Source organism: Salvelinus sp. IW2-2015, linkage group LG30 (assembly GCF_002910315.2).
Source record: "Salvelinus sp. IW2-2015 linkage group LG30, ASM291031v2, whole genome shotgun sequence".
NCBI classification, from domain to species: Eukaryota; Metazoa; Chordata; class Actinopteri; order Salmoniformes; family Salmonidae; genus Salvelinus; species Salvelinus sp. IW2-2015.
Window position 1 is genome coordinate 1,087,928 of NC_036869.1, and position 13,020 is coordinate 1,100,947.

A 13,020-nucleotide genomic window follows, 5' to 3' on the forward strand; every position below is an offset into this window, starting at 1 on the left:
ACTTTGGTACATTTCAGAAACTACTCTCACTTTTAGCACCTATACTTTACACACAGACCGCCGCCCGCTTGGACTAAGAAATCATGAGTGTATTTACGTGAAAGGTCGTATATCTCGGAACTGGCCTCCTTGGGAAGGTGGTTGGGCCTTTTCGCGGTACGCTTGTTAGGCTCTGATTGTCCAAAATGGTTCCCACAAGTCTCATACTGTTGTCTTCCTTTGTGGTTGTCCGTTATCCCGTGACTTGTCATGTAGTCCTGAACAGAACTACAGAGTTGATTTTCTTTCCATTCGCTCCTGAAGCTTCCTCTTTGAAGATAGGCTAGCCAGTCGTGTAGATGGTTCCCAGTTGGGTGATGAGTAGTGTAATACGGTGATTTGAGCAGAGTGGTAGAATGGTCCCACTTCAATTCGATTTTCTAAATACTTAGGACAGATAATCAGCGTACCAGTTGTCTGGGAGGTCTACCAGTTGTCTACTTCATGTTGAGATGGAGTTCAAACCACTTTAAATGTGGGCTGCAGCTCTACGTCTCTAGTCTAATGTTAATTCTTAACCCATTTTATACAGTTTGTTAAAAAGGGGCGGTTCCGTCAGGCTGACACGCTCTCTGACCTCACTCAAGGGGGCGGTGACTACGTACTGTGCAGTTATAAAAACAATTTTCTCGTATAGTTTCTAAAATCACATCCCTCAACAACACGTTTCATATAGCATGCACAAGATGGAAACTTTGTACATGTAGTGTGTACTTTTCAAGTTACAGTATTTCCTTTATAACATTTTTTATTTCATCACCACAAAATAACAACCAAGACGACATTAGTCTTCTTTTAGGTCACCTCTGCCCGTTCCCCACGTTCCATATTAGAAATATTGTTGCTTTCGAACGTGTTAGTTTCATCAAAGTCTTAAAGCACGTTCCTTGGGTGAATTTGGAGAGGAGTGTTCTGTCCTTGATTTACAACAGGGCATGAGGTGTTAACCCCCACTAGTTCCCCCCCCCCCCCCCCCCCCCCCCCCTCTGCGGGTGAGAGGTTGGTTGAACTTCTGGTTGAAGTTATTTATTGCAAGCTGATCTGACCTATTTAGAGCCTCACGGGACAGTCATGACTAATGTCTCATAAGACACACACACACACACACATTAGAAACCGAGGTGGTAATGGATGTTCTCCAGTCTCCAGGACCTGACGCTGTACAACCCTGAGAGAACCATCACAGTGAAGGGTTCCATCGAGGCGTGCTCCCGCGCTGAGGAGGAAGTGATGAAGAAGGTCAGGGAGTCGTATGAGAACGACGTGGCCGCAATGAACGTAGGTCCTTGTTCTAACCCACTGGGGGCACTCTGTTGGTGGAACCAAATAATCTGGAGTTGTTCAAAATGGCACCCTACTTCAACCTTTGTGTACTATAGGGAATAGGGTGTCATTTGGGATGCAACCTGGGAGATCATGGCTTTTTTTTTAGGCTGTGCAGCTACCCACATAAAAAGTTAACTTTGTATTTGAGTGGTTTATCCCAGAGAAATGTTTCTGTTCTTAGTTCATTTTGTCTAGTAGTAAATCTTTCTCTCTACCCAGCTCCAGTCTAACCTGATTCCAGGACTCAACCTGAATGCCTTGGGTTTGTTCCCTGGTGGTGCTCCAGGTATGGGCCCCTCCATGGGACACAACGCCCCACCTCCCGGTGCCCAGGGTGGCTACTCCTCATTCGGGGTGAGTGTCTGGACCCCCACCTCCCTGGGTTTACTCCACAGTGCCTCTTGGTGATGCTTAAAGATGTCCCCTCCTTACAGAGCAGTTCTGCAAGAAGAAACTTACAACAGACCAACCTCTGACTGAGAAGACATTTTGGATCTTTCAGTGACCGTGTCTGTGTTCCGCTCTCCTTATAGAGCAGCCATTTGGGGGCAGGACAGTGACTTGGTTTTGTATTATTCTCTCCTATAGAGCAGTTACTTCGGGGGCGAAGGGACATTTTGGGCGTCTGTGCTGTCGGCGAGCAGCCAGCCCCTCTCTGTAAGTCTCCCTTCCCACAGTGCTTTGCACGGCTTCTGGCTGCTAGCTGCTGGATTGGGTAGAAAGGCAGGGCTTGCCACAGCTAAGCCCCTCCCAGTAACCTATGACCCCTAGGGATTGCCTAACTCATGTTTGTGTTCATTTTGCTAAAATCTGCTGGGTGGTGGCCACAGCTTCTACTGGGTTTAGTTTGGCCTCAAATCTTCAGCTGAAGAAAGTGAAGCAATTAAACACCGTGGCATGTTTAGAAGGTTACAAATGGTCGCAGATGTTTCCAAACAGGCACCTTTCTATTAGACAATTTGATCTGGAACAGCCTCCTGGTGAAAAGGTTTGCTCCCATCTGGAGCCTTCTGAATGTGTTCTCCGGTTGGATGACTTTACCCCCAACTGAAGTGTAATGAGTTGGTGTCCTCTAGATTAAAACCAGCAGCGCTGTCCCAAACGGCACCCTATTCCCTATAGTGCACTACTTTTGACCAGAGTCCTATGGGTGCACTAAATAGGGAATAGTAATTAGTAATCCCTCCAGGACTATGCCTCCCTGCCCCTTCATCTAAAAGATCTCACCCATTTCACTTCCCTCTAACACCAGGCATGTGCACTGAGCCCACGCAGTTTGCTGCAAGTCATCTTTTTAATACAATAATATGTTGTAATGTGTGTGTGGAAGCGCTGGTGAGTGACTGAGCCGGGTCAAGCATTCTGAAAGGGATTATCTGAGTGGTCCATCCATATACTGTGGTTTAGTTGGATATTTTCAGTTGCTGCAGAGAAATGTCGATCCCTCTGGGAATGTTTACCTGAGCTAGGTGCTGGATGCTAGAGTTTCTCATCTTTCTAGAGTCAGGGTCTCTTACAGCCTGGGTGCGTCCCAAAAATCTCTCCTTCCTCACTCGTTCACTACTCCCCACTAATTTAATTGTATTGTCATGGGCAGGAGGGAATGTCCATATAACAGTCTTTTTTTTCTTTCAAAACCATGAAGGGAAGGGAACAAGTGCTCACTTGGGGAGAAAGGAGAGATAATTGGGACCCACTCCACGTTTGGAAGTTGAGGATTTTGTTTAGTTGTATTCAACCTCTTCAAATATGTATGTACAGTTGTTTCATGGTTATGCAGTGCTATAGTGATTCTATATGCTACGGAGGGGATGCAGTTAAATTGGGATAGATTTGACTGGTTAACAAAGTTAWTCCTCATATTTAATAAAACACTTAGGAAGTTTCCTATCATGTCTGCTTCCGTTCTCCGTGGCAGTGTCTTAAATGACCCGCTATTCCCTCTATTTCACTGCTTTAGACCAGGGCTCATAGTGCTCTGATCCAAAGTAGTGCACTGTGTCACGACCGGGAGACCCATTAGGCGGCGCACAATTGGCCCAGCGTCATCCGGGTTTGGATGGATGTCCTCGTCCCATCGTGCTCTAGCGACTCCTTGTTGCGGGCCGGGTGCCTACTTCGGTCGCCAGTTGTATGGCGTTTCCTCGACACAGTGGTGTGGCTGGCTTCCAGGTTCAGCGAGAAGTGTCTAGAAACCGTGCGGCTTGGCAGGGTCGTGTTTCGGAGGACGCATGGCTCTGGACCTCTCCCGAGTCCGTACGGGAGTTTCAGAAATGGAACAAGACTGTAACTACCAATTTGGAAATTATGAAATTGGGGAGAAAAAGTAAATAAATAAAGTAGTGCTCTAAAGAGGGAATGGGGAACCATTTGGAACGCCAGCCCTGTGAGGCTTCTTCCTGTGTTACTTGGTTGTGGTCAACTGGGCTGCTATCGCTGTTTGCCTGGTATGGTCTTCTTACGCTCAGACTGGCTCTGTTGTGTTCTCATTACGGTCGTGTGGCCTCTACTGTTCCACAGGGCCAAGGGCAGCCGGAGTCGGAGACGGTCCATCTGTTCATCCCGGCGCTGGCGGTCGGAGCGATCATCGGAAAACAGGGTCAACACATCAAGCAGCTGTCGCGCTATGCCGGAGCCTCCATCAAGGTGAGGGACTTAACTGACAGGAGGGGTTTGAGCTGCGTCTCAATAACCTAAAATAGCTTCTCATATCATTTTGTTCTCTTCACCTTTTCTCCCCCCCCCCCTCCATTTTAGATCAGTGCAGATGAAGTCCGTGTCGTAGATGCAAACCAGGTATTTTAATTTCAAATATTCAGATTCCTTTTTCGTCTTATCCATCAATCCTCTCAGATCTCCACAACTGCATATTGGATTAGAGCTCCAGTTCAGATTGGTTTTGGGTGGTGCCCTCTTCAGGCTGTTATGATGCACCCATAATAGGGTAAAGGGAAGCAGTGGGACCTGATTTAGATCAGGTAAAGTGTGTGTTGTCCCTCCCCTCAGGTAGCACCTCCAGACGGCATGGACACCAAGCAGAGGATGGTGATCATCGCTGGACCACCAGAGGCCCAGTTCAAGGTAGGAGCCCTTGGGACCACTCTCACTTTCTCCACCAGCCATGCAGTGTCCAATACCCACAACACCAGATGAAAAGCGTTGTCTTTTTTGCTACCAGAAATCCATAGAACAAAATGGTAGTCTGTACAGTTAACTGGCTAGCTGACTAAATCTGGCACATTCAGATGTTGATTGATGCCTGTTGTCCCGGTCAAGTTAATTAAGATATTTTCAAGATGAAGACGCTTCAATCAAGGGTTGTGAAAACTCCTCTGACTGACTCTTGGCCCTGTTCCAGGCTCAGGGTCGTATCTTTGGGAAGCTAAAGGAGGAGAACTTCTTTGGGCCGAAGGAGGAGGTGAAACTGGAGGCTCACATCAAGGTGCCCTCCTTCGCTGCTGGTCGTGTCATCGGAAAGGGAGGCAAAACGGTACGCAGACTCCTGTGTGTGACTATGGTTGCCAGATGTATTCTAATTGTGCTGCAGAATAATTGAAAGCACCACTGATTACCTAGACTGTATCTTTTATAATGTCTTGTTTTCTCCACTTCTCGCCCTCCCCTCAGGTCAATGAGCTGCAGAACCTGACCAGTGCTGAGGTGGTGGTCCCCAGAGACCAGACGCCTGATGAGAATGACCAGGTCATCGTCAAAATCACTGGACACTTCTATGCAAGCCAGGTATGTTACACTTCAAGTGAAGTTTGATTAGTGTATTTTAAAATTGCAACAGCAAATAATAATGTTGGTCAAACTGATGTTTTGAAAGGATCAGATGGATTGATCTATCATTTCAAGGATGTTCCTCCAGCCCTGTCACTGGGTAAGGCAGTGTCTGCTAGTGGCACTGAGTCATATCTGGCAGGGGGATATTCATCCCAGTCAGCTGTGGTCAGTGGGCTAAAAGGCTGGTTCATGCTGAAACTGACCATTAGAATGTGTCGTAGGGATTAACATGGGTAACGAGGATCCTGGGACTGAAAAAGATGTGATGACAAGACTTGGGAAATTACAACATTTGGCACTAATGCAATTCCACAAAATGCACAACATGAACAGCATCAGAAAAGAAAAATAAGGTGCATTATCCAAACGGGTTGTCCCACGGAAGCCTTTAGCCTAGCATATTTAATTCACAGTCTGCATTAATTCAAAGTACACGCATTGACACTGCCGGACTGCACAAGTGACCCAAATGCAGTTAATAATCCCTACAGGAAACACCTGCAGTAGAACCTATAGCTGTCATTGTGACACTTCAAACAGTCACAAGTTTGATGGGTCTATGCACAATTCACTACATATGAAGTCTGTTAGCATTTTCCCTCAATGATGACTCCTGTCTCACATGAAGATTCCTAACTTCATTCTGTAATATATAGGTTGCATTATCAAAGCACACTTCTTGCCTACGCATGTCAAAATACCGCTGTAACATTTCTCTCGTACTTGCTTACCCGTATGAGAGCTTCGGTAGAGAATGTGTGATGAACAAACGGTATGAGTAGATATGGATATTTTTAAAACCGAGTTGGTCCCTGTTAAAATACCTTGCTATTTAAACTATTTTCACTCCCCAGTTATTCATGAGCTGATCTGCTATCTGTATAATCAACTAGATTTTGACAAAAATAGGAGATTCTGTCATTCTTTGGAGGTTATCTAGCAAGCTTAGCAACTTTTGTCATTTGACTGCCGTTATGTTTGATTGGCTAACGCTATACTCTGGGTGTGCTCTGTCGATCGCCTACTCCTGAAATGCTCTGAATTGAGGAGCATGATGACGCTCAATTTATGAATGGCCTGTTTCGCAATTCATAACGTAATGAAACATGGTTACTCTATCATGACTGAATCTGTTTAAATTGCTCTGAAATCTTTCCGCAGTGGTGCCGACAAGGTGGCGCAGCACCCCTCTTTGGGGAGAACCCTGGCATGTCGGCCATATCTTGATTTTTAAATGCTTTAAGTGGGCACTTCCGATTTGAGGTATTTCCCAGGGCTCTCGTGATAAATTATTCCCAGTATTGTAACTTGGTAGATTCTCTGTAAAATATGAATCCCTACTGTAGGGTAAAGGGAGTATAGTTGTGTGCTGTAGGGCAGGAGTTCCCAAACTTCTTCACTCTGGCCCCTTCCAGCATTGGGGAACATCCTGCACCCCCCTGTGTGTGTGTGCATGCACCCCGTCTATGGGCACAAACTGTTCACACCCCCTCATGTTGCAGGTTCCAAGCTTATTTCCTGCAATTATATACATGTTGCCATGTCTAATGTGCTTTTGATATTTGAGTGACTCAAACATTACAACAAAATCTATGGGCTAAAAAACATTAGCTGACATGGGCTAGTTGATCTGGACATTTCTGACCAGTTATATCTATAAGGTATGCAATGACTGACATGACAGAAACTGATGCACTACCCAATTTTGAAATTGTACCTTGTGCATTCTACTATTAAAACTTGCAAGAGTAAGTTAAAAGCTGGACTGAGTTCCTTCAAAAAAATAAATTGGGAACCACTGCTGTAGGGGAAAGGGAGTATAGTTGGGTTGTTGAACCTTGGTAAAGCCAACAGATGTGGTTTGAGTAAAATGTACAATGTCTGCTTCCTTATGTAATGATTGTCCACCATACTGCTTCACAGCTGTGTAGCATTAACCAATGTCTGCTTCTGAAATGGCACCCTATTCCTTATCAAGGGCACTCGTTTTGACCAGGGTCGTGCTCCAAAGTATTCAGACCCTTTGGACTTCTTCACATTTTATTTTTACAAAGTGGTATTTAATTGTCTTTTTGTCAAGCCTAAATTGGTTCAGKAGTAAAATGTGGCTTAACAAATCACAAAGTGTACATGGACTCACTCTGAAATGATAGGGGTTGACATGATTTTTAAATTAGTAACCATTCCTCTGTCCTCCATACATCTATAAGGTCCCTCAGTCAAGTAGTGAATTTCAAGCACAGAATCAACTACAGACCAGGGAGTTTTTTTTCTTCATAAGACTCATAAAGGGCAGTGATTGGTAGATGGTTAACAATAACAAATCAGACATTGAATCTCTTTAAGCATGATAAAGTTAATTGTTATGATGTATTAAACCACCCAGACACATTAAAGATGAAGTTGTTCTTCTGAACTGAGCTGCAGGACCGGAATCAAACTGCTGAGGTATGTCACCATGAGGCCATGGGTGGTTCTAAGAGCTCCAGAGTTCAGTGGCGATGACGGGAGAGCTAAGGATGGATCAACATTGTAGTGGCGCTACAATAATGACCTCAATGACAGTGAAAAGAACACCAATTAACAAGTTACAATTATTCTGAACATGCATCTTGTATGCACCAAGGTACTAAAGTAATACTGCAATAAAAAAAACATGGCAAAGGAACACACTTTTTGGCCTAAATGCAAAGCCCTATGTTTGTGGCAAGCTGTCTTCTTATTTTGAAACATGGTAGTAGCTGCATCATGGTCTGGGTCTGCTTGAAATCTGCCGATACTGGGAGTTTTTCAAGATGAAAAGAAACGCGATGGAGCTAAGGCAAAATCCTAGAGGAAAACCTGCTTTCCACCAGACACTGGGATTCACCTGTCAGTAGGACAATAACCTACAACACAAAGCCAAATCTACACAAGTTGCATAACAAGACTGAATGTTCTGAAGAGGCTAAGTTAGTTTTGACATTAATCTGATTGAAATACTATGGCAGAACTTAAAAATTGCTGTCTAGCAATGATCCCCAACATCTTGACAGAGCTTGAAGCATTTTGAAAAGGGGCAAATATTGTACAATCCCAAGAAGACACAGCTGTAATGGCTACCAAAGGTGTCTGACATGTATGGACTCAGGAAACTGAATACTAATGCAACAGACATTCATCTTTAATATATGCTAGAGTATTTTGTGTAGATTGTTGATGAATCCCACTTTGTAACACAATGTGAAGAAATCCAAGAGATCTGAATACTTTTGCAAGGCTCTGTATATAAGGAATAGGGTGCCATTTCAGTACTATAGGGTGCCGTTTCAGAAGCCGCCACATTAACCTTCTTGGTGAATTCTTTATTCTACTCACCTTTTAGAAGCAATGGCTGTGTGCATGCCAGTGTTAGATGAGGTTCCTGACCTTTGCCCTTTGACCTCTCCCCAGCTGGCCCAGAGGAAGATCCAGGAGATATTGTCACATGTGAGGCGGCAACAACAGCCAAAACCCTCGCCCCGTGGGGAGGGGCCGTCCCATGGGGACGGGCTCGCCCGGCCCTCCCGGAAGTAGACCTGGGGGCCAGTGACTGAACCGCCCGAAGACAGACCAGAGGGGTAACACGGGCAGGGACGACACGCTCATCTCAGGGGTTAAGGGTCATGGGTACCCGACTGTACACCCCATACCCCTCTCAATGACCTCCTTGACCAACACCACAGTGTGGATAGACCTTAACCCCCCCCCCCCCCCAAATCACCTCACCTCTCTGAGATTATACTTCAGAGGGTTCCAACGTTGTCACACCCTCTCACCACACGGATGGGTCCTGATTGGTTCCTTTTTTTTGTAGAAAACACCAAGACATAAGAATTATCCCCCTCCCTGGTGTGGTAACACTCACCACCTCACATGTTGATGACAGGTGTTCATTTTGACACTCGTTTCAGTTTTTACCTTTTTTATTTAGAATTGTTTTTCGCCCTGGATGAAGTGTTTGTTTAATTGGTTGAAGCTTTCTCTCCTGAGTTTTCTGTGGAAAGAAAAAGGCATTGCTCTGAGTCCTGGTAGGATGATGAAAGATTACGGGAAGGGGTTTAGACGGATGGGCAGGGCTAGGGGTAATACTCTTGTTTGATTGGACAGGGGCCCCATCGGTGGTTTAACGGGGTGCCCCTGTGCTGGTATTGATAGTGGCATTTTATAAATTCGGATGCATTTTATAGATATATAAATATATATTTAGAGTTGAGGATAAGTTAACACTTAAGGGACGTGTTGAACAGTGTTGGCCAGGAAAACGAATTTAATATGCATTTTACTGAACTACCTCAGGATCTCTAGTACCTCAAGAAGACGACAAGAAAAAAAATAAGAAAATTGATATATATAATATATATATGAGAAAAAAAAAACTTTTTTTTTTATTTTTAAATTTGCTTTGTGGTATTTTGTATACTTTATAAAGCTAATAGTTCTTGAACATTTTTATTTTTTTAAGAAAATTAACAATTTGGTCAGCTGCCAACTGACCTTGCCTTCAACTCTAGTGCTTTCCAGCAGCATCAACGTGACGACGGTGGCCCTGTACATAAAGTCTGTCTGTACATAGAGCCAAGGGCGGAGTTGGCGCTCAACTCAGTTGGCTGCTGATGGGAGTATAGAGAGAGAATACATCGCCTCAGTTCTCCTGAGGAATCCACCATCTTCTGAAAACTACAAAAAGCACGTCTATATTAGAGTAATGCCGATTCATGCCATCCGTACATACTGCAGCGACGCCGTTTAGTTTTGGGATTCTGACACTTATTGTTGACGGTACGTTTAAATGTTTTCTTTTCTTCTGTCTTCCTGGAAGGGCAATGGGAGGGGCCTGAGCACTGAGTTATCTCTGTAGCCTTCATAGAAATAGACACGGCAGACCAGCACAGTCTGTCTGTTTTTCTGTTACCTGCTTAGGCCTTGAACCATCATAATCTCAAACTCGCTTATAGTGCAATACATGGGGAATAGGGTGGAATTTGGAAGTTACCCCAAGTTTCTTACAAGCTAAAGTGCGGTCCACAGCCTGATGGGTTTTAAAAAATAAAATAAAAACATTCTAGAGCGACTTTGCAGTGGCCCCAGTAGCCGTGGAGTCAGTCTGTTAGTGTAGTTTACTGCATGGTGAAGGTAGGGGAAGTCACACTGATGGATGCTTTTATGGAATCTACTGTAACTGTTTAACCAGCAGCAGCAGCTGTAACCTTTGATTGAAGTGAGAGAAAGCAGTTCAAATTAGTATTCATTACAAAAAGCCAAGCGGCACACAACATTTTACTAAATGAACCCTGTTTGGGACGAGGAAGTTCAGTAAAAAAAAAATCCAACGACAAAGAAACACTATACCAAGTTTATCCTTTTTTATGCAGAATGTAAATATGTTTTGATTGTGGTAAAAGTGCTCGAGTGTATCCATTCTTCCACAATAGAACGCTGTCTACCTCAGCCGAGGGGGGGGTTTGTGGCAGCATGCGCCCTCACCCCCCCTAGCGCTCGCTCCCATACACCTCCTAGCGCCCGCGCCCTAACCCCCCCCTAGTGCCCACGCACTCGCTTCCACACTTCAGTCCCCCCCCAACACTTCTCTGCATGGGCGCGTATGTGCGCACGCGGTCCAACCTTGCGCTTACGTACATGAGGGGCACAAGTGACGTTTATCCCCCCCTCCCCCACCTTGTCATCTGTTTTTTGATCTACCTCTTTAGAAACACATTTTGAATTAGAGGCATACTTCTATTTATTAGATTTGGGTTCTTCTCCCGCTGTCCCCCCTTCCGCTCTCCCCCTTCCGCTTTCCCAGATATAAATGAAAATTAACAAATCATGTTGTACTCTTTTAGAATTTAAAGGAATAATTGAAGAAGTGATCAGAAATATTTCCTTTGCTAGCATTTATATAATCTACTCTTGCTTAAATGATTGAAAATCCTCAAACATAGCTTTTTCTGCTTTTATTTTTGGTAGTGTGGCTTCCATGTATTGAACTTTCTTGCTTGGGTATTTTGTGAAAAAAGGTATTTTCACCCGTGCATTTTTTTGATTCAGTGAATGGACGATAAGTAAAAAATAATTATAAACTGTAAAAAAAAATGAAAAAAAGGGGGAAGAAAGGGGGGCCTGCCTTTTTGTTTCTGGTTTGAGACTAACAATAAATACTGTGTGTCTTACCTTTGTCTTCACGAATGCTACATTAATTTGATAGCGATTTGTTCCGTTAGTATTTTCTTCGATGTGTAACATGGAAATTCATGTTTGTGTGGGGAAAGTGGAGGGACTTGTTTAGGGCGTGCCTTTTTTTGAAAAAGTGGTCTGGTTTAGGCGCGATGCCTCCTCTGTGAACATGCTTGTGCCCCTTAACCCCCCCACACAGCTCAACTTGTCAAACGCCTCTGAATAAAAACTAAGTGAAATTGGCTCCTATGTCCTTCACTTTATTTCTCATGTATTTTTCCATCTACTGTAAGATGCACTTTTTCTAAATGTTTTGTTTAATTTAACCTTTTGTTTAAGCGGAAGTTCAGGATATTACAACTTGACGTTAAACTACTTTCAGGGCGAGGGACCATTATCGGCCAGGAGAAACCGTAATCTATGGTTTTGTTTTCTCTAAACGGCCGCTACATACTCTAGCTACTGCTAGCAAAATATTTTATGGAGTGATATTGGCATGTGTGCAGTTGTCAAAATGGTTAGTTGGTCCGTTACTACAACCGTGTAATAGTGTTCAGTCCAATTTTTATAAATTGTATTTAATCAGGTTACTTGTTACGTCACTTGTGAGCCCCCAAAGAGACGCATGCAGATCGGTAGGTTACACATTTCCAGTATATTCAAAACCGATCTTAAGCTTTCCAGAATGAAACGTCAGTTTCACACCAAATCAAAAAAATATGGCTTTTCAGTAACTAGTTATTTGTGCAACACATGTAGATGGCACACAGAATGGACAGTAATGTCAAACGGATAAGTTATTTAAACTTTTTATTMATGTTTTTACATTTGCTTTTTCTAAAAGTAAGCCATTGTTAAGCTTGACGCACAGCATAAAGATATTTTAATAAATTCATGAGTGAGGAAAAAATCAATATCTCTGAAGATCTGTCAAAAGAACTTTCTGCCCAGCTTCATTTTGGTTCCTAGGCCCTTTCCCTTTGGCGTTCACAGATCTAAGAAGGCTAAAGGAAGCGGCTAGATATTGAAATGAGACGGGAACTTAATATTACTCTCCCACCAGAGCTGCCTCAAACATTGCCCCACCCCAAACTGTTTTTGTCATTTGCTGCACACAGTGCCTATTTAAAGTCAACACCCCTGGTAACTTTAAAAAAAGTGTCTAAGCATGATAAAGTTAMTTTATGTATTAAACCACCCAGACACATCAAAGATGTCCTTCTGAACTGAGATGCAGGACTGGAAGGAAACTGCTTAGTGATATCACCATTGTAGCCTTTTTAAAAATCACCAACGGCCTAGAGTTCAATGGCTGTGGTGGGATAAAACTGAGGATGGATTAACATTGTAATGACTCCACAATAATGACATACTGTGCATTTGGAAAGTATTCAGACCCTGTCACACTCCACATTTTGTTAGGTTACAGCCTTATTCTAAAATGTATTAAATTTAAAAAAAATCCTCACCAATCTATACCCAATACCATATAATGACAAAGACAAAATAGGTTTTTAGACATTTTTGCAAATAAATTAAATCACATTTTAAGTATTCATACCCTTTACTCAATACTTTGTTGAAACACYTTTGGCAGCGATTACAGCCTCGAGTCTTCTTGGGTATGACGCTACAAGCTTGGCACACCTGTAGTTCTCATATTATTCTCTGCAG

At 43.5% G+C, this 13,020-nt stretch overlaps 1 protein-coding gene across 3 annotated transcripts in view; it reads left to right on the forward strand.

Annotated features, from left to right (window-relative positions):
• The window catches only part of LOC111955141 (insulin-like growth factor 2 mRNA-binding protein 3), a 35,173-nt gene extending 23,584 nt beyond the window's left edge, over positions 1–11,589 (forward strand). For 2 of the 3 annotated variants that reach the window (XM_023975240.2, XM_023975242.2), the window contains 9 exons: positions 1,182–1,317; positions 1,585–1,719; positions 1,954–2,022; positions 3,886–4,011; positions 4,123–4,161; positions 4,372–4,446; positions 4,724–4,855; positions 4,993–5,106; positions 8,584–11,589. In XM_023975240.2, the coding sequence (XP_023831008.1) occupies positions 1,182–1,317; positions 1,585–1,719; positions 1,954–2,022; positions 3,886–4,011; positions 4,123–4,161; positions 4,372–4,446; positions 4,724–4,855; positions 4,993–5,106; positions 8,584–8,706 (949 nt within the window). In that variant the 3' untranslated portion in view covers positions 8,707–11,589. The remainder of the gene's footprint in view (positions 1–1,181; positions 1,318–1,584; positions 1,720–1,953; positions 2,023–3,885; positions 4,012–4,122; positions 4,162–4,371; positions 4,447–4,723; positions 4,856–4,992; positions 5,107–8,583) is intronic. The other variant, XM_023975241.2, reaches the window with a different exon arrangement.
• Positions 11,590–13,020: the final 1,431 nt, after the last annotated feature.